General features: G+C 40.1%; 2 protein-coding genes across 2 annotated transcripts in view; one reads left to right on the top strand and one right to left on the bottom strand.

Annotated features, from left to right (window-relative positions):
• Window positions 1-17,329, bottom strand: part of CLIP4 (CAP-Gly domain containing linker protein family member 4) — a 32,790-nt gene extending 15,461 nt beyond the window's left edge. The window contains exons 1-9 of the mRNA XM_017812929.1: window positions 17,267-17,329; window positions 15,836-15,872; window positions 13,559-13,620; window positions 12,820-12,966; window positions 9,783-9,922; window positions 8,776-8,869; window positions 7,747-7,908; window positions 4,331-4,449; window positions 1,880-2,116 (exon numbers count right to left, since the gene is read on the bottom strand). Coding sequence (XP_017668418.1) covers window positions 1,880-2,116; window positions 4,331-4,449; window positions 7,747-7,908; window positions 8,776-8,869; window positions 9,783-9,922; window positions 12,820-12,952 — 885 coding nt within the window. The 5' untranslated portion in view covers window positions 12,953-12,966; window positions 13,559-13,620; window positions 15,836-15,872; window positions 17,267-17,329. The remainder of the gene's footprint in view (window positions 1-1,879; window positions 2,117-4,330; window positions 4,450-7,746; window positions 7,909-8,775; window positions 8,870-9,782; window positions 9,923-12,819; window positions 12,967-13,558; window positions 13,621-15,835; window positions 15,873-17,266) is intronic.
• CUNH2orf71 (chromosome unknown C2orf71 homolog) overlaps window positions 16,523-22,186 on the top strand; it is an 18,720-nt gene continuing 13,056 nt past the window's right edge. Inside the window, exon 1 of the mRNA XM_017812770.1 lies at window positions 16,523-16,538. Within this exon, the coding sequence (XP_017668259.1) occupies window positions 16,523-16,538 (16 nt within the window). The remainder of the gene's footprint in view (window positions 16,539-22,186) is intronic.

Here is a 22,186-nt window from a genome sequence, read left to right as displayed (position 1 = left end):
GATCACATGTAACCTAGCACAGCAGGAGCTGCTGGAGCTGGGGGACCCCAAATCACATACACAACCAACTGCTTACACAGCTTCCTACCCTGAAAGACAACTTGAATGACAGGCACAGTAGGAATCAAGAGAGGAATCCATTTTCCCTCTGGCATCTACTGTGTTTGGCTTTCAAGCTTCATTAAAGCTGACATATTATGAGACTGCAGAAGCAAGAAAGAGAACGGGAACCCATAAACATTGCTCGTAAAAACGCTGCTGTTCCAAACACCCTTGTCCCAGCTTCCACATTCCGGGCAAGAAAAATGATCCAGGAGAAGGTTAAGAATGGGGAACCATTTTCATCATCCTGTTTTCACTTTTGCTCCACCCTGCACACATTTAGGAGTATCGAGGGGGAGGGGAAGGCAGGGCTGAGAACAACTTCTCCATTTAGACAAATGGAAAAAAGGAGTGGGAAGCAATGTGGGAGTACTGCACAACAGCTCCTTGCACAAAGGAAGGAAGGGAGGAAAGCTGACGTGGAAAAGGAAGACCAAAAGGCACAATTACATTCTTTCTTCCCACCTGCTGTAGGACAGCTTTGGCTCCCTTAAAGAAAAAAAAAAAATCTAGCTGGAAAGCCCTGCTGGCCTTTGGCAGCGGCAAAGCAGCTTCCCACACTTGTAACACTGTGTTATACACAACACTGTAACAGCATAATCAATTAGAAAAAATAAAAGTAACCAAACCCAGGAAGCTCTATTCATACTCATAGTTTGTACATAACAGCACAAACAGTTCCATGGGCCTTACTTGGAGGAAAGGTACACAAGAGCACTAATTTCATCACTTTCTTGCTCTAAACCCTCCACTAACTTGCAGTTACATTATCTCCCCTGGCTTTCACTATGATTTCTGTTAAAGAAACTTCTTACTGCCTTGAAAGAATAAGACACTTCCTGTATGTACTTCAGTTAAAATGCCTTCTGCATAGCTAGTGACTCCTTCACCTTTCCTGACCTAATTTCAACACTACATCAAATGAAAATACAGAATGGAAGCCACTTCCCACCCTTAGTGGAGATCACTTCAGAACACTTCAGTCGTGACAGTTACAAATCTGAAGTTATACTAGAAAAATTATTAAAGCCAAAGCTACTCAAAAATAAAATTTTGCTCACAAATGCCTTCAACATTTACCAGAAAAAAATAATCTGAAATCCTTATAAGAGTTCTAGCACTCTTAAATTATTTCAGATCCCTTGCTACCAGAGGAAATAAAAGGTATGAATACTGACTGCAGTATTAATGTTACAATTTTCAAATTCATTTTTTAAAATGCAGCTATCACAGTAGCTTCTAAAAAGCTATTCACATTTGAGATGGACTGCTATTAGCTACATTCTTATACTTCCACAGAACCATGTAACAACCCTGTTGGCACAGCACTGCTTCAAAGATTTTAGCTGCATTGCACCAGTGAAATTGGGTTACTATAGGCTAAGCAGAACTGAAGTTTTTTTCACTGCCTTCTAGAAACTATCAGGGGTACTTCATGAAAGCACACTCATAACAAAGCTGGGCAACTCAGAAAATAATCTGTGGCTTTTACCATCATTTTGATGTGACACCAAAAACGTTAATAAAAGCTGAGCCTGTCAAAAATCATTTAGGGATACAAAATGCAGCCTATGCCTGTCAAAACTGCTTTTCATAGCAATGACTTTATCAAACAACTGCTCGGTTTATTACTTTCTGTAACCAGTTCCTTGCTGTCATCCAGAGTTCATACCTTCCACAAAGTATTTTAGACCCTCAAATTTGAGGTTTATCTCCAAAGGAGTAAATAAATTGACTCTCAGAAATTATGAGGGTAGTAGCAGGCTGGTCACCATACCTTCTGTCCTGCAATAACAACACGATCTCCCAGTTTCAGACCAAGCGATAAAAGCATGGCCTTTCCTGTGACATGATCATAGTTTGGAATCATGGCTTTTGAGATGTCACATGAGAGAGGCACTGCATCCAGCAATATCTGCTTGATTTCTTTTGCACTGGCCGCTGCATCTGCCATTTCCAGTGGCATATCCACCGGATCAGGAACCACATCTGCTGGAATTTGCCCTTTGTCATTCTGTAGAAACATAACATAGCATAAAATTTAATGCTGTGACAAGATAAATCTGATTAAGCAAAACCATAGCATTTTATGATGCGTTTAATCCTCTTTAATAGATATTTTTCCTAGAACATAACTATAAAAACAACCACATTTTCAAATAAGGATGCCAAAACATCCTTAGATAGATAAGCTAGCATGTACAGTATCTTATTTTCAAAATTGACAAGTAACCAATGTTTTTAATCTTAAGAACATTATTAGGACTTAGAACACATAAAAACAAAACACCTGTATGTATCTGTGTACCTGAACACAGATTTAAGAAAGCAAGCAAGACTTCTGGTCTGTAGTGCCAATACTGTAAAGCTACCTTCTCCCAAAGAATTTATCTTTATTCCTTGGTGAGGCTTATTCCAAATGTAAGACAGATTTTAACTATTATATGTTGCATGCACACAATACACAAATGTGATGGCTCACATAAATACTTGAATAAATCAGTTTGGGTTTATTTCTATACAGACTACCCTATGAGAAACAACTAAGGACAGAGTCCTTTCCAAACACTTCCCATTCCCAGAAAGTAGTGGTTGTGACTCCTCATGTGTCCCACACAACAGCACAAGTTGTTGGAGCAGCAGCTCCCCCAGAGTTAACCTCAACTCAAGGCCAGTTGCCCAGACAGCAAGTACTGTCAAGCAAGTTCTACCTACGCTTTCTTCACCAAAGGCATTAGTGTGGATCTGCATCTATCTGCCAATTTTCACAAAGTTTGCAGAAACATAATTATCTCAGTCTTCCAAATTTGTCTCAACTGAGCCACTGGACTCAGACATTACCAGAAGCTCAAAGAGGGGATGATGCAGGGCAAGATTTTATTTGGCTTGATTCCTTAAAAAACAGACTAGAATTTCAACGTTCCCTGAGTCCCCTATCAATTTATCTCAGTGCCAGAAAATTATAATCCTTACTCAGCATTTACACTCTGCTGTTCTCATATAATCAAACTCTACACTGCCTCTGGCCAAAACTTTACTGCAGGATTGAAGAATCAAACACCTACCACTCCTTAAAAATCTACAGTCATTCTGAAGCAAAAGGTGAGCCCCATTCAACTCACATGACCTTAAAAACAGGATATTGCTGGGTTACCGTTGAGGGGGGAGTTTGTTTTGAGTTTTTAGTCATCACATTAACGATTGTTTTGGTCGCATCAGTCGCACAACTCAGTCCACCAGGTGCCCTTCAAAACTTTGTGCCAACACAAGGCAGGGGCAGAGCAGAGGCAAGAAGGCAAAGTGGGCACAGTGGAAGCCCAAGGGTTGCTCTTCTCAAGGGCAGAGCCACCTTTGCCAGCTCAGAATGCTTGTGCAACTATAAAGAGGCGTTCCCTGTGATCAACAAACTCCTAAACAGACAGCTGCCAAGGAATTTGAAACACATACATGCACACTAAATAAGGAGACAAAGAAAACCAGCATTTTTAAAGAGATCTAGATAGAATGTCATGAAGAATTGTATGAACAATAATGTTCCAGAAGATTTCACACCAACAGGCTTATATAAAACAATTTCTTTTGAGTACCCTTAAAACAACTATAATTTCTCATTAAAAAAACCCTAACCTGCATTTAAAAACAGAGAACTGAGATATTGTCTCTGCCAAAAAAGAAAAAGAAAACACTCTAAGCCCTCCCTCCCCAAAAAAACAAACACAAAAAACAATCAAACCCCAAGATTTGTAGCTAGACACATATAGCAACACTTAACACTATAACTTCGGCCTATTATTAGGTTACTAAGCAGAGCAGTTGATGTTTATGTGTTATCAGTTACTCATGCTAAGACCGGGCTTACTGCTAAGCAGTACACTGCATTTCTGGAGGGCACAGATTGCATTCCTCTATTTCTGAAAAGATCCACCACTGCCATGACAACTGTTGCAAGACACAAAGGAGTATTAATAAATGAAAGCTCAAACAACAAAGAGAAGAACATCCTGAAAGCTATTTGAACTAATGAACTAGACTGTGACACAAAAATACAAACTTCAACACACAAGTATGACAAAGCATACAAAATCATCCACTATGAGCTATAAATATTTTTTTCTGAGGCACTCTCACTCCACATAACATATTTTAACTAATCAAAATCCTGGACAGACTGTTCAGTTTTTCCAGGCATTTTTTCACCTTTTGGTGAATCTACAACCTAACTCCTTACCCTAAAGGCAGGATTTGCTCCATGTTCCAGTAAACACTTGACAGCTCCTGTACATAGGTTAAATGCAGCAATATGCAAAGCTGTTCCAAAATCAAAATCACTACAGGTGGCATCCACATCTGCAATTAAACATCACATGTGAGGTGTGCAAATCTGTTACGTGAACATTTCACCCTACAGATGCCTCGAGAGGGCATTCAGCTTTTACAGTTTATGTTAACATTTATACAGAGACACCATGATTTACGTACCAAATGCATATGAGAAGCAATTCTACACAGAATATCAACCTTATCTGCATCTGTCTACTCATATCATGAAACAACCTGGAAGATGAATATTTACTTTCACTCATTTTCTAATACTGATGCAACTGCAAAATTGCTGGTGTTCAGGATGCTCAAGCTACTGTGCCAAGATTAACGAGTGACTTTAGGTTTGCACATAATTTAATGTTTTAATGTTTCAGAAACATTCATATTTTATTACTTCTAGGTGTCAAATGTTAAAATGAGATGCATCTTCAACCAGTTCTTTTCCTCTGTGAGCAGGCAGTAGGGCAAGGGAAAACTGATTATATCTCTGCTTTACATTGATTTAATTACTAATGGCCAAGAACAAAGTAAGACCTGGTGATTTTTATAATTTTATTGTTTTTAAAGAATTGCACTCAGAAGGGTCTCGCACTGATAATTTGGAAAATGGAGCACTGCATTTGATTAGAAGAGATTTAGCATAATATATACTTCCATCAGTTGTTCCTGATATATCTTTCACTCTGCTATGAAGTTATTACTGTTCTACAAGATTGGAGTTTTAATGTCTGTTTAGTCTGAGGCTCCTCTCCTAAATTACACAAGAGAGATGTCATTTTGAGTCAATTATGTATATGGCTGTTAATTAAAAAATCCAGTTGATTTAGTACACAAACCAAAGGACAACAAATATTAGCAATAATGTTCCAGTTTGAAATCCTGGTGAGGAATATAAAATTTTCCACCTCCACTAGTACAGTTTCCTAGTATTTTCCAGTATCAGTCTCTGTTCCAAGAGACCCTAGCCCTTCTCAAATATAAGCAAAGTATATCCCATCTGTATCAACATCCTTATATAGTTATACTAACTGAACATTTGTGGGGCAAATAAAACATCAACATATAGAGAAGATATATAAATACATATGTCTGTATAGATACGTTAAGTTCACACATACTAATAAAGATCGACTCTGAACTTTATAGAGATCGAAGGTAACAAATTTGGGATCGAAATTTAACAGTTTTACAACTGCGCTAATTGAACACAAACTTAGCATGAAAAAGGACTGCATTCACATGCCTCAGTCATAATGACAGCTAGGTATGCACATGCACACCAAATGTCAGAAGACATTACCAGTTTAAAACCAAGTAGAAGCTGTGCAGCTGTATACAAGCATTGAAACTTCCATGTTCAATACGACTGTCAAGTATTTTCTGCACACACAGGAATCAATTTGCAGAAATACTGATCAGTAACATCAGCTACTGAGCCAGTACTCAACCGTTGCATGTACTCCTACTTTACAAAATAACTAATGCCTAATTTTGGGGTTTTTAATTAGACTGTGTGACTTCCTCAGACTTGCAAGCTTCATGCTTAACAGTTTTTGAACAGTTCTCTTACAGCTGTGATCTAAGTGGGTACAGTACAGGTGACAAAAAGAAACACATAAGTATTAGATGTTACCCAGGAACTAATCACAAACTATCTAGAGGAACTTAATAGGCAGCAATGGTCTGTCATTAGTAACCCCTGCAGGTTACAGTCACTGTCTAAGGGCACCCCACAACATTTCTAATTCTTAGACCTTTAACCATCTTTGTATTTAAAACCTCTAAAAACCCAAGATGAAACTATCGCTCTATTGTAACAACCGAGGAGTAAATCTGCATAAAGAATTTAATTGCAGAGCGTCATAAAGAAAATAAGTTTAGCAGTGAATCAAAGGGAAACACCTGTGCTCCACAATGGGTGTCTGAGCTTCAATACACCACTGTCTTGAAAAGTTATTTATACATTAACAACCATTTTTTCTCCAGTTCAGTATGGATCCAGCCAAAGCATATTCGCCTTCTACATACGTTCTCCCTTCTCTGTAAACTGCCTGATGAAGTACAAAGCTAAAATTATTCTTTTTATTAATTCAGACCATCCGCTGTTTTCATGCCACAGCGCAAATAATTTTATACGTTTCCTGAGATAAAAAACATCGGCTGCTTATCCAAGAGTCGTCAACTTCTGAGAGGTTTAACCAGAGTGGTTTCCTTGGAAATGTAAGCAAAGTCCCACCCACCCCTTCTACAGGCACTGCACAGGAGGAGATGAGAACACCAAATGCAAATGGGGTCTGAAAGAAGACCTAAACTGCTGATGCAAATTACGGAGACCGGGCTATTGAAACGTGATGTGGACTTAACTACTGTGCAGTCTCATTCTGTCTTTTGTTACCAACCTACGTTTGTCACTTCTTAAGCACCCGTCATACCAGTAACAGCGCTGTTTAACAATTACCTCCACGGTGATTCATGCCTTGTGTACTCCAAAAACCTACCAGTTCTTCAGAATTTTGAGACAGAGCCTCTAGGTACGACTAACTAAAAAAGGGCATTAATCATTTTGCAAAATGGCAAAATCAAAAGGATATTCAGTAGAACAAATTAACATTTGTACCATTTTAGTATTAAAGTTGCTTACTGGTTTTGATGTCCTGACCAAATTAGGAACAAACTGTTCTGGTTCAGAACCATTTCAGTATTTCCATTTGCATTAGTATAAATAGGGCTCCAATTACTAATCCTTCACAGTATCTTTTCAAAAGGTATTATCTCTTTATGCCAAACACTGAAGTCAACTATTCCTTACATATGACCTTCTACATAGCCCAGAAACGGGAAAAATGGGCATGTCAAAATTTCCTCACTCCCTGGTTTTCCACAGGCCACTGCCAAATCCCCACTTCTCCCTTACTCTTCTCCCAGCATGTGAAACATACTTCTCAATGTTTAAGCAATCTTAAAACTCATAAGAATTTACCAGAATAGTCACATCTACCATTTTCTGCAGTCTCTTAGTCCTCAACAACTTAGAATTAATTACTTAAATTGATAACTTAGAATTAGTTTGCTTTCCATTCTATTTGAAACTTCTCTACCATCTTATACAAAGCTCACATTTTAAAACCAGCAAGAGAAACACTGCAGTAAACCACCAAAAAACAGGTAAAGGGAAAAATGAACCAATGAGACTGGCTAAAAGATTATGAAATTATTTATGTATAATGGATAAACAAACCCCACAATTAAAAGAGCACTATACACCAGCTTAAGGTCTACAAAACACGGACAACTGCACGAAATAAAGGTAACAATGCCTACCTTTTGGCTTTGCATTTTTCAAAATAACACTGATCAGTTCTGGAACATCAAAGTAGGCAGCATAGTGCAAGGCATTCATATTTGTCCAGCGGCTCCGTAAGCTGCTGTCAGCACCCAAATCAATAAGCTGAGTGGCAAATTTTACAGCAGTTTCAACATCACCTGCAAGATGAATTGCGGAAAATATGCAATAGTGACTGATTTTGTTGACCTCAAAAAACATACACAAGCTCATGTATAGCACAAAAGATACATTAAACCCTTCAAGCTCACAGCAGAACAATTACTATGCCTTTGTTTTTAGGATTAGGATGCAGAAATCTTTGGCTTTTATCATAAAGGGCTGAAATCTCTACTATAGTTTATAATAACACTACTTGTTTTTCTCTAATGTAAATAATGTGTCAGCCATCAAACCCAGGAATTTTAGTATCTGATAGAAGAAAAAAAAATTACACATCTCAATGCTGAAGTTTACGTTAAAAGATCTGCCAACAGCAGAAAAGACAACCTATGCCAGACCTCACCCAAATTTACTTCAAACTCAGAGGAGAAGTGGGTTAGGGTCAACCAAAAAGTAACACAACATAGAAAAGCTAATAGGAGTACTCAAACAGAGTTAAATATGCTCTCATTTCCAGTATTTATGATCATAATAATGTAAAGTTTATTGTTCTCTTCTGATATGAACAAGGTGAAAGAAAGCCAGTCACCTAAATGTTCTAGCTTCACTGCTGTAAGAAAACCATAGCTTAGCTTGGAGTTTGCACCTCAGCCTGAAACCACCTTTGCTACATGAAATACATGTTCAAGCTGGTACTATTGTTTGCAATACCTATAATACCTATACTCAACCTACTCCCAACAGCCACAGCTGTAACTGTGCTGCAGTTCTGTACCTTTCCTTCTGATGGCCACTAGAAGAGACAAAACCAAGCACTAAAAAAAAAAAATCTACTGTAAGTCAGTGGGATTACTCTTTGTGAATTAATTAGCTTTCTACATCTATAATGATATTTCTTTACTCACCAATACCATGAGCTCCTGATTTGCAAGTGTAATGCAAGAGAGTCATATCAGTCAGTCCATCTCTGTCATTCACATTGCAACCCCTTTTAATGATCTGACAAGCAAATGGAAAACAAGCACATTTTAGCTCTGGCATATCTCTGACATCGGTAGTTATTCATATGTTATTTCAGACATATTGACTCTTGGATTCATTCCAATGGCTAATAACAAAGAAGCCTGCCAGAACAGACTCTTAACTGCAGAACTAACCGACATACACAAACGTAATAAATAATATTTATATCGTTATATATGCATATCATTAACCTTCATTATTTGCAGATTTGAAAGACTCTTTATATTATTCCTTCTAACATATACTCCACATGCTAAGAAGTTAACTGCTTAACTGAACAACAGGAAAATTACTTACAAAGCTCTCCCCTTGTTCTTTGATCTCTCAACAATACCCACCCCATCCCCCCCCATAAAAGCCCTCGGTTTTACTACAGTAGGAAGAATCTTAATTCTACTTCCACACCTGTCCAGAAAAGCCCATAATCCAGAAGAAGAAAAAAAAAGTAGGATGGAATTACTAGAAACAAGATGTCTTCTGAAAGAAGCTTATTGTATGGTGCAAAAAGATTTCAGTTCCTATCTCATTTTGTGCCTTGGAAACACTGCACTTAAGGTCATGCTTTACCCCAACTTCATATATTGGAGTGTGGGATTACTGCTAAGCAGGAAACTGAAACACCAAGGTGAAGGGTCTCCACACAACTGTCTTGAGAAGAAACATTGTTTGGATCATCTATGCAAACGTACTGAATTTTCATCCATCATCTTTCTCTTTCCAAATAAAAGCTGACAATGTGGAATACAAGGCATGATCAGCCAGTACTTGTTAAAAGGCGGAAAGTGGATTTGCCTTTATGATTAGTTCTGCTTCTCAATGAACTGGTTTTATTCGTTGTAAACACATATTTAACACTGAAAGCATTCAAGGATCTTCATTTATACCTCACCTCATTCCCAATAATATCAATATTCTGCTGGACCTGTGGAACCCACTGCCTTAAGATAGCAAACAATTCAGAAACTGATGTTTTAGGGTCAAAAAGTATTTCTTGGCATGCTGCATCATTGGGATCGAAAAAGGAAAACTCTGTTAAAAAAAAAAAAAGGAATCATTATGTGCAATCCTGAGTTTTAACATGCATCTAGTTTTTCAAACTCAGAGGCAAAGAATAGCAGAGAGAGTCACTTCACTACACATCACACTGTAACAGTCAGAATGCTGAATTAATTTAGAAATTTTTTTTAACATGTAGCCTAATCCTTTAATATAAGATCTTGACTATACTTCTGAAAAAGCTTTGAATCAGCAACGAATACAATGATACTGCAAGAGTGATTTTAAGTTTAGGCAAGAAGTAACAGTGATGCACAGTGATTGTGCTAATAAGGGTTTAAACTGTTGTCCAAGTCAGCCAAAGGCTGCAGATCTAAGCTGTTCCCAAGCACAGACAAGCCTATGGATCTCTCAGTGATCAAATGCGTACATGATCTCTCCATATACTACAAAACATGTCTTTTCCTTCTTCTTCTGCCATCACAGTTTACAGAAAACATACCAAAATATAAACCCATGCTCAAATCAGGAAGGCATTCTACGGCCTCCACTATTTTCAGATATATCGTGAATGCATCAATCCCAGCTGGTGGCAGCTGCAGGTAACAAACTGCTTCAAAAATTAAGGTACCAAACCAAGATCAGAAAAAAAATACATTTTGGAAGATTGTAAGCCTCATGTTCTTTAAGGCAACCCAAAGTATAAGCGTATGAAACACCTCGTTATAAAAGAATCATACATCATGTTACTTAGAGGTGTACGTGTGTGCATGCATATACACACAGCCTGTTTTAAATTTGTGGAATTTCTTCCAGCTCTGGAAAATTATATGAAAGAATCTGGACAGCAATGGCTATGAGGAGAGGGAATGGAAGCAGAACCTACTGCCATCAGCGATTGACTGAATCACGGCACACACTGAACTTTTACCCCTGCTGCAGCTATCAGGGAGTTGCCTTTTAGAAAGGTTTCAGATAAATGTACAATGTCAGCTCACATCAACTGCAGATACACAGCTCTCAGACCAGACATACAGGTTAAACAAAACAGGGCATCAGCCATCTGGGTGTATGACATGGTATAAACAACCTCTGGATGAATCATCCCACCTTTCCCCAAAAACAGCATACCTGACTTCTAGATTGGATTAACAGATAAAAGCACCTCCGGAGCTCACTTCCTGGCTATTTAGAGTTTCTCTAACTGCACAGCCTTGGTTCAACAAGAATGGAAAAGGAGGACAACTTCACTGATATTTAACATAAATCTTTATTTGCACCTAGCATTTAAAAAAAGCAAACCCCTCATCTCCCAGCACTACACCAAGTGTGCTTCTTCCCTATATCCCATGCACTGACACACAGCTACTGATTTATCTACTAATATTTACCTTCCACATAAACCACAGCCCATCTACTGCTGAAAGCCATGAAGTAAACAGACAACTAGACAGCAAGTTTAACGATCTTGTATGATATTCACAACTCTTAACTCTACCAGGAAGATTTCTAGCTACAAACCTGAACCAAATTATATATCAGAAATCAACTCTAGCAGACTGTTACAATCAGCATGCTAGGGTAAAAACCTGACCACTATATCAAGTTCTAATAACAGCCATCCTAAGAGCTTAACAGGTGATCAGCTGGAGTCTTTGCAAACCAAAGAATCGTTACAGAAAACCTGTTTAAACAAAGAGTTTCATGAAAGGATGACAATGACATCTAGGTATTTTAAAACACTACTTCCTCCCCCTCTGTCTTTCCCAAGTATTGATTACAGTGCTCAACTGTATGGGAGAAATAAATGCACTGAACGTAATGACCAAGAATCTCTCCCTGTTGCAGTTTAACCTCCTTTACCCAGATTCAGTAGTATTACTGTTACACAGGTGACAGCAACCTCCCATAAAATGAATTTTTTTATTCAGTGAGTAGGCATAGACTGAGTAGAACAGATAGTAGTGACATTGTGGTGTTACTGGAAGATATCACAACACAACAATGTTTGAAAAAGGCAAAAGGAAATTTTTTCTAAGGGATAAGAAAGCAGAATGGAATAAATCATGGCAGTACTTCCAGCAGACTAGGACAGACAAGTTATGAGAACACAGCTAAACCACATAAAGACACATGTTCATATACTAAAATATATCATACGGAACAGTTAAATTCCCAACGTGTGCTAACTTATAAAATGGGTCTCTAGAGTGCCGAGTCTGACAAAGACAGAACATTACATGTATTTATTTTCCTGAATACAGCTGATTAATCAAGGCATGGGAAAACAGACATGAAGGCAGTAATTTTTAAGGTATACAGATGCTATTAACACCTTCTGCAACATTCAAAGGCATTCTAATTGTAGCTATCAATGAAGGTTCTTACCTACACTGATATTTTAATATATTACATATCCTGTTTAAAATTTTATTATGATTTACACATGTGAAGACAAACCAACATTATTCTGATCACTGATCTCGCTATAATTTTCTACCATTCATTTTAGTCCTTACCACCACAAACATGTATGCTTCCACAAGAAACATCCCCTTACAGTCCATACTGAAAGCACAACAGAGTGTAACTCTAGAGGTTTTAAATGTGATGTAGATTAACTTCACTTACTTATTGCAATTTTACATCTTAACACAATATCTAATTCTACATTGGGATCTTAAAAATTCTACCAATACCTGACCACATACAGAGAAAAGGAAAATATATTATTTAATATGTATGCAATAAGAAAAAAAGGAAAAAGCGTGGGTCTTCATCTTTCATCTCCTTTAACCAAGAATCCATTTAACAAGCAAAAAACTTTTCTGAAATGAAGAAATAAATTGAGCTGATAGTTTTTCTTAGAACTTATTATTCTAATTTATTTTCTGCCCATCACAAATTTATTTTCTGTTAAAAGCACATACCACAGTCTGAAGGCATTGGTGCTGCAGCAACAGAAAAAGTAACAGATGTTTCAGAGTTTGGGAATAAGAACCGTTCTCTTTCAATGAGGGAATCTCCTTCTAAGGAAGGTTCTGGGAGATCCTCTATGGTCATCTTCTAGAAAGACACTTTAGGAGGGAAAAAAATTAATAAATAACCTCATTAGCAATACTTTAGATTGGTTCTATCGTAGTAAGATATAATGCATAATCAGACTAAAATCTTTCCTTTTTCCAAACACAAACTATTCCTACCATTACATTCTTACAAACTAATAAAGTTAATTAGTAAATCTAGTAGAGTATGGTGTCAAGGTCAGCCAACTTTTGGTTTTGACTTCCATCCCTAACTTTGCACATTATTAATGGAAAACATCACATTTCTCCCCAGTCTTCCAACTGAGGAGTAAAGAAAATAACGCTACAATATAATCAGCAAACGCACAGTGATGATAAATGGATGAGTGTATTTCACAGCTTTATGAAAACATGGACATTAAGTACCTGTCCTCACACTCTGCATGCATATTCCCTTCCTTCACCATGAACAAGAACATGCTACCATCTACTGTTTTCTCCTCTTTTAAAATTCTCAGCTCTTTAATCTTCCCACACACAGCTGGAGACAATTCATCACCACGTGATTCACTCCTGGACTCATGATTCCATATCAGCTCCTTTCCCAGCTTCTCCCCTTGATGTTTTAAAATAGCACACTTACCACAGTGTTGTAACCTCCACCCTGGTGTTGTTTCCAGTCAACTTTTCAGGCCTTACAGCAATCTAGGAGAGAGAATAAATACTAAAGGGCCATACAAAGTTATAGCGACACAATGTAACAACCAGCCCGAGTTACATTCTAGTTATGGTTCTCAGGCTAAGATCAGAGGAGAGCTGGCCACCATTTGTAAGACATTTTATCAGGCAAATTCATTAAGAAATAACAAAACATTATTCTTAATAAAACCAGGCATTACTACACTATTGGAGACTACATCTCACAGCCGAAAAACTGCAATTCTGCATCTTGAATTATCATTATTAAACACTCAGGGTAAAAGCAATGCTTCTACTAAACAAACTACATTTTTATTCTGGAGATTGCTATACAGTGCTCTTTTTTCAGTTAATTTGCTTGACAGAAAGAACTCGTGGAGCTTCAAGGAATGTTTGTTTTTACTACATTTAATCTACACACAAGTAAGTAGGAAACATTAGAAAGAAAAGAAGTAGTCTCTCTTTGAGACTTATTTTGGGTTTTGCATCTAACACACAACAAGCTATATGAACACATTTACTCTAATATTTCCCCAGATTAATATGTCACCATTCGGGAGCCTCACATAATCTACATGCTAATACAAAAGGCATTTTAGCAGTGGTTTACAGATGCTGATCTTGAAGTAAATAACTCAAAACCTCCTTTTTTTGCACACTCTACACAGATCACCCTTTCCTCAAGTTGAAAACAGAGATCCACATTAAAACTGTTAATTTTTCTCCAACTAGTTTATTTCCTTAGTCTTATGCAGCTGTACAAATCACATGCTGGCACAAAGGGAAGATCAAGGAGGAGGCCACTGGGAAGGACAGGACTATTTTTTCCCACAGCATTATCAAATTACAATGGCTTATGTGTTCTTTCATCTAACAAGGCCCAAAATATCACTAATTATTTCAATTATTATTTTCTTACAGTAAGGAAAAGTTTAGAGTTTATATTTCAAAGGCTTTATAGCCATCATAAACATGACAGCAACAGCTTTCTTGTATGAGGGACTAGAAAGTCTTTTAAGCTGCAAGTCACTAATTAAATTTCTTTTGAAGGGCAACAATGAAATTAATCTGCTACCATCTGATATTTGTTCAGAGGCTATGGAAAAACAAAACAAAGCTTTGTAAAACACATGAATCCACAAGAGTTTTTCACAGGTAGCACATCAGACGCTCTCACAAAATGCACAAAGGAACAAGTAAGATGCGTGAGTATAGAAGAGGTATTAGTTGAACCTGTTAAGCTGGAAAAGACACAAAAGAAATTATAAGCCTTTTGCACAGTGCTACCAGCACAACACGGAGGAAACAAAAGAAACATAATGAAAAGTAGCCAGATCCAGTTGAGCAGATGGTGACAGGAAGAGGTGAGGTCTGTCAAGTATGATGACATAAGTTGCTGGAACTAGAAATCAACAAACATTTGAAAATTAATACAGAAAAGACTGTTCACTGCACACAGGAAAGCAGACCAAACAGAACAGAACCTGTTCAAGTATCCAGGGAATCTTTTACTCTCAGGGGCCATAGGCAAGAACACAATCTGTCACACAAGTGAAAGGAATTGAGCACTCAAACTCCCAAAGCAAAGCAGGCAGGGAAACAACCTGTGTTGCCAGGTAGGTGACACGGAGACCCAAGTGCTACAATGAATATGCTGACCCAACTCCACACAGAACAGCTTCATGTTTCCACAGTAGTGCCAACAACCCCCACCCAAATGTGCACATCCTCACACCCCATGGGATTTGAATTTGGCTCCAGAAATGCATTATCATGTCATGACACAATACTGAACCAACAATGTCAAGGCAACATGTTCTGCATCCATGACCGCTCCAGAGGCTGCTACCTCAGGTGTAAGAATATATTAACACCACACATGCACTCCTGGAAAAGCAAAGGGAAAGCGAAGGGTTGAAAACTATTTCAAAGAAATGGAAAAGGCAAACAGACACTGTCCTCATAATGACTTCTGCTGTAAGCAAAAACACAACTGCATGAGGTATTAACAAAATCCAAGACATATAGATTCAGGTGAGAAGTCCTGGTGAAGTGGAATGGAAGGTATTCCAAAAAGAGCAACGATTTTCCTATATTAGTAAGGAGAGTTTAGAGAGACAGAAACTATTAGAAAGATCCAATAAAAGACAGAATTATTCTGTTCACAGAATTGCCAAACTACCATGAAGCACAGTTTAGCATAGCAAAGTATCATACTTACTATCTGCCAGCCATACGTTCTTCCAACTGAATTATATCTGAAAATGAAAAAATAGAAATATCATTTAAAAAAACTTGAAGGAACCATCAGATGCACATGCACTTTTGTAGACAAAATTGAAGAACAACTGCAAGTTTCCTGATACCCACACATTACACAGGAATGCATTATAGCAAATATATAGAAAAAAAAAAGTTGCATAATACAGGGTCCAACTTTTTCATGTACTCCAGAGCTTGTAATCTGAGATTTGTGTTAAAGCACAAAGCCTTCCTGCAAGCGTTTATAAAGACCTGCAAACACTAGAGCACTTGCAGTGATAATCTACGGTCATGCTAGGGCTTTGATAGCTGAACCTGTCACAAATGTGATGCTATTTTTGACAACCACCACATATAATGGACTCCTTACCATGTACTTAGATGTGCTCAAGAAAAAACTTAAGTTCAGAGAACAAGTCTCTTGCACGTACACTACCTGACTGCTTCATAACATTTACAGCACGAGTGGGAGACATATTACATGTGTGGAGGTACACTCAGGACTGGTTTTTCAAGAGGTGTGTGGGGCCCTCTTGCAACACAGCAGTGTTTTCACAGAATCACAGAATTGTTAGGGTTGGAAGGGGGCCCTGGAGATCATCCAGCCCAAGCCCCTGCCAAGGCAGGGTCACCTAGAGCAGGTGACATGGGAACGCATCCAGGTGGGTTCTGAATGTCTCCAGAGAGGGAGACTCCACGACCTCCCTGGGCAGCCTGTCCCAGTGCTCTACCACCCTCCACGTAAAGAACTTCTTCCTCATGCTGAGGTGGAATTTCTTGTGTTTTCGTTTATGGCCATTGCTCCTCCACCTGTCACTGGGGACCACCAAAAAAAAGTCTGGCACCGTCCTCTCCGCACCTGCCTTTGAGGTATTTATATGCATTAATGAGTTCCCCCCTCGGTCTTCTCCAAACTAAGCAGGCCCAGCCGCCGCAGTCTCTCCTCACGAGAGAGATGCTCCAGTCCCCTAACCATCTTTGTGGCCCTCCGCTGCACCAGCGTTTTGACAAGCTGGAAGGTTCAGGGCGCTCAGGTTCTGCAGCTCTCCAGGCCGGCTCTGCTCGCTCGGAGCCCCCCGCGTCACCTCCCCCAGCGGACGGGCACGCACCGCTCACACCATGGGGGGGGTCTCACAACGAATCCCAGGGGGCCGGGGGGGGCTTCCAGTGAAAAATCCCGGGGCCGCAGCATCCCCCGGCCCGTGCTCCGCAGCCGGGCGGGCGGGGCGGGGGGGCCAGGCCGGCCGCGGCCCGCCCGCTGCGGCTGCCCCTGCGCCGCCACCCCGCCCCCACTGCGCGCCGAGGGAGGGCGGGAAGCACCGGGGAAGCACCGGGGAAGCACCGGTGGAGCCCCGCAAGGCGCCGGCCCCGTCCCTTCTCCCAGCCCTACCTGCTCTCGGCCGAGCGCGGCGGGCGCTGCCGGGGCCTCCCGCGCCCGCAGCCCAGGGAGCCGAGCGCGGCCGCGGGCACGCCCACCGCGCGGGGGACACGCCCCTTTTCCACCTCCTCGGCCAATCGGCGGCCAGGACCTCCGGCGTCGCCCCACCCCTTCCCTCTCGGCCACGCCCCCGCGCGGGCGGCGGGGCGGGAGCGGCAGCGCGGGGCAGGTGCGGGACGGGCGCGGGACGGGCGGCGCTGGAGCGGGATGCGCTTCCCTGCCCTGCCCGGGGGAAAAAGGGATGCGGCAGCGAGGAGAGACAACGCGCTTCCCGCCGCGCCGTGTCAGCGCACTCCCCGCCGCGCCAAGGCACGAGGGCCAAAGTGGCACATTTCAGCACACAGCTCAGGAATTTGGACTCCCCAGTTATTCCATTAACCAGTTGGAGGGACGGAAGGAGCAGCTCCCCGAGAAAGCTTTTCAAAGCGTGCTTATCTCGTGCTGTAAAACCTAATAAGGATCTAAATCCAAAGATCGGTAATCTCCGGGAAACCCGTGCAGTGGTAAACCCATCTTCATACGACTTGAGCCCAGGCTGCTTGAGGGGAGTTTGACCTGGATAAAAGCTCAGCCGAGTCCTGTGTATTTTTATGCTCAACGTGGGTCACTATTAAGTAAATATAACTGGTGTTTACAATCTGGTTTTTGTTGTTGTTTTCCCAATGATAAAGGGAGGGGGAGAGGACAAATAATAGTAATGACAAATGGAAATTACCTCAAGTGAACTACTCAAAAGGTCAAGAGTTGCAAGCTCTCTCAGATCCCAGACAGTAGAAGAAGGTGAGCATGAAATCGCATTTGTGAGAGTAAACGTGGCTAGGAAAAAAAGGCTAAAACAATTCTTCCCCTTCTTAGAAATGTTCCATACTTCGGAAAAGGCAAAGAAAAAATTGTATTCCAGGAAAATGGAGGCCTGCTATTTTCACCTCAAAAACACTTAGGTTATACTTCAAACTCTTTTTCTAAAGACAAGGATGTAAACAAGATCAAATGTGAGCTTAGTACTGGCAGTTGATGTTTGCGGTTTTTGAGATGCGTGATGCTCTGGGCAAAGGAAATGTTTTATTGCTGATTATGAATAATGGAATTTAGTGAAGTGCCTGAAATGGAAATTATTAGCAATTCTGGAGAAGGCTAGAATTTAGGACAACTTGAGTGGAGGTAAAGCACAAGCACAGGGGAAACAGTGCTAGGTAGAGCTGAATGCAAAGTACTGAGCTGAGGAAGGTTACTGATGAGATCTTGGAATATTATTCTTGGAACTAATCTTTGTTTCATATTTTCCTTTAATGACTTTGGCAGGAAAAAACAGCAAACTGATGAGACAAAAAAAAAAAAAGGAAAGAATTGCTGTTAAGAAGGAATGAACTGATAAGACTGATATATGGGATCATTGTATGGAAGTGAAAGATGCAGTTGTAGTCGACAGCTACGCAATGACCATCATTACCGATATGATGCAGTGGCACAAAAACCAAACATTTATCTTAGGACATGCAACTGGAGAGTTGTGTCAGGGAAGTGTTTGTGCCAGCAGGCCCTGCCACCTCCTTGAGAAATCGCGTGCGGCTGTGACCACCCTTCTTCAGTGAGTGGCAGCCAATCTAGTGTGTCTAGAGATGATTTGTTAGCACAGTCAAGGAAAAGAACAACCTATTTTAGGAGTTTACCAGAGCATGGCTTGTTTAATGCAGCAGAATGAAAGCTGAGATAGAGGATATAGTTGCCATCTGCCATAAACCACAGAAAATGGGGTGTGAATTTAAAAGTAGTGTTGAATATGAGGACAAAACTCTCTGTGAATATTTTTATGCTAGAAAATTAAAGCAAGGACCTAACAAAGCATCTCAGGCTCTTGACCACCTTTCTGATTGGACCAGTAAAGCAGAACTCCAAACATTTTAGCTCAGAGCGAGTCCTGTGACTTAGTGCTGCAATTGGAAAAGAGACATCATTGCCTGACAAAACTCCTACCTGTCCTGATTTCCACCCCTGGGTCCTGCAATGGAAATTAAAAAAAAATATTTAAATCTCATTCTTTACCTTAGCACAATATCTTTTTCAACCACACTTACATGCCAGGATATGAGTAAAAATAAAAGTCTATTCAGTCTATCCTGTCTGACTCATTTGGTCCTGCCATGGGCAGCGAAGTTGCTGAGCACCTGGAGAACTCAAAACAATGGGCTGTGCCAGCTCTGACCACCTCAGGAGGAAGATGAGGAAACAATGCTTGTGAGCAACAAGCCTATTTTAACTAAAATATTATTTAATTTCTGGTTTCTCCTTTGGGCAGAAATAGGGCATTACTAGCTGGTTCCTTCATCTTCACAAACGTACGTGTCTGAGGAAAGCAATCATTTAAATGGCTTAGAAGCATTTAAATGCTTAGAAGCATTTAAATGCTTAGACATTGCAGCTTCAGGTAGAGCCACTGTAGAGCAAGGATTAGGGAAGCAGAGAGGTTCTGACAGTGAGCACACTTACATACCAGGTTCAGTGCAGCTACAGGACAGCAGGCATGTTCAAAAACAGTGGATACTCCAGGGGATACCCCAGAGCTGGGTGTGAAACAAGGAAGCTGTGTATGCACTTGCTTCTCTCTTACAGAAAAGGTTACTGGTCACTATCAGCCTTTCCAGCCCTTCAAGCCTATCCCATTATTTCCTGGGGGACATGCCATTCTTCCTCCTTCCAGACATCAGCCAGCACCCCACTCTGTAAATTGCCCTTTTCAGCTCCTGCTAGGTGGGTCAAGTCCCATCTCCTCAAGTCACATCCACTGCTTCTGGACCCACAGCCCCAAGCCTAGCACTTCATCAAGACCCACTCTACTTAGTGCCCAGGCGGTGAAAGGAGATCATCTTCTCTCCAGAGTAAATGTCTACTCCACACACACGTGCATCAGGATCACACCAGGATGGGCGTCCCAGAACTCTCCACTGCCAGGCAACAGTTGCCACGCTCCAGGCTGCCTGTGAGTTTGAGGTGGTTTCACGCAGCTATCAGTGCACACACTGTGGTTTGAGACACTCTGTGAAAGGAAGGCAGGAGGAATTCTGTGTCTATCTCATTTTCCAGGGAGACCCTGAGTTGCTTTAGGTGAGGGAACCCATTGGGAACTGAAAAAGGCATAAGGTTCAAGAGCTGCATCTTGTCTGGAGCATCTTGGGATGTTTTTCAGGAATACAAATTACCTGGGCCTCGCTTCGAGATCCCAAATCAACACTACCACTTTCCACTAGAAATGACAGAAGCCACTGCCTGCCTGTTAAATTGCCAGTCCCTCACCTGAAAGGAACTTGCTTTCCTTGAAATTGCTCCACAACCACAAACCTGCTTTCAGTCGTGTGAACCGCTGTAACTGCTGCCTAGGCTAGTGGGACCCTTCCATTTTAATTTTCTAGATTTGCATAAGCCTGGAAATCTAAACTTAAAATTTTAGGTTGTACCACACAATTCTTGGTCCTAACTGTCATCTTTTGGGAGTCACTGTCTTAACCACTGAAAACAGCATTGAATGTGTTAGTTATGGCAGATAGCAAGCTTTTAATACCCATGGGTAGTTTAACAAAGAGAAACTATGATTAAGTGACCAGAACACACATTCCAGAAATAACAGGCAAATGTAAATACATCTCACAAAACTACTGCTGACAGTGGTCATACAATTTTTCTCGACTCCTTTGGGTCACCTGTGTGTACCAACAGCCCTGTGCAGGCAAACCCCCCAAACCGATCCTCTTTAATTTTCTTCTTATTTTTTTTCCTCCATTAATTCCTTTATAAAGCATTTTTGCTGAAGAAGGAAACCATTGGCCTACCTGTTTTCAACAACTTTTTATTTCTATTGTCCTGCCGCTGTTAAAAAAAATGGGTTTGTTTTTGCAAAACAAGTTTTTGAAAACATTGAGGTCACATTTATTGACTCGTGCAATCAGTCTGAAGCAATTTACTTAGAAATCAGAAATTTTTTTAAAAAATTAAAAAAAAAAGGGAAAACAACCTGAGAAGTTTATCATTGACCCAGGACAGAGATGAATTTTTCTTTTACTTGCACCATCACCACTAATAAAGGCTCTGTGTATACTCACTGGTTTTATTTACTTCTTTTCAACTAGATTTCCTCCAAACCATGATATTTCTACTCCTTACCATTGTCAACAGGTTTCCACTAGGGGAAACAAGATGAAGCTTCATAAGTATCTCTGTTAGCGATTACAGAAAGGAGAGAATCTACTCCATCTCCCAAAACAGTGTCAGCTCTGCAGGAGAAGCTGAAATAAAAAGCAAGTATTTTTTATTTACTTAGTGATATCTAGGCCAGCAATATGAACAGCTCCCTGGTTATATTCAATTTGCTCACACAAAAGAAGATAAAGCATGTTTCTTTGAGAACAAAATAGCTCTTTAAAGTTGTTGTTATGTTGTTATCACCCAAGCGCTCCATAATTCCTCAGTGAGCCCTCATCCACAAATACAAACCTTAAATTTTTAAGAGCGGGTATAAGTGTTTATGTGCATTTCCTATTTTGTCTTCTCTTTTGTTGTAAGACCATGTGATAAAGCATTTTCTTTAGCATTTTTCATGAGGTAAAGCACTGAGGTTTTTCTACAGTTCCTCAGAAGTGCAAAGAAATATATAACTGCTTGGTAATAAGAAAATTGATGAGAAAAATGCAGCTACATAAGCAGTTGGAAACAGGCACATCAAAGATCCTGCTCTCTCACAGAAGCTAACAAAGCTGACACAACATTAGTCATATTGAATATACATGCAAACAGCAATTAAAGTTAGGATAAAACCGATGCCTTGTTAAAATGCATTTTCTATGAGCCTGGATCTTGATTTAATAATAAATAGACAATAAA

This window comes from Lepidothrix coronata, unplaced genomic scaffold (genome assembly GCF_001604755.1).
Source record: "Lepidothrix coronata isolate B3197 unplaced genomic scaffold, Lepidothrix_coronata-1.0 Scaffold38, whole genome shotgun sequence".
In the NCBI taxonomy this organism is placed as follows: domain Eukaryota; kingdom Metazoa; phylum Chordata; class Aves; order Passeriformes; family Pipridae; genus Lepidothrix; species Lepidothrix coronata.
This window is presented reverse-complemented; position numbering and strand designations above follow the sequence as displayed.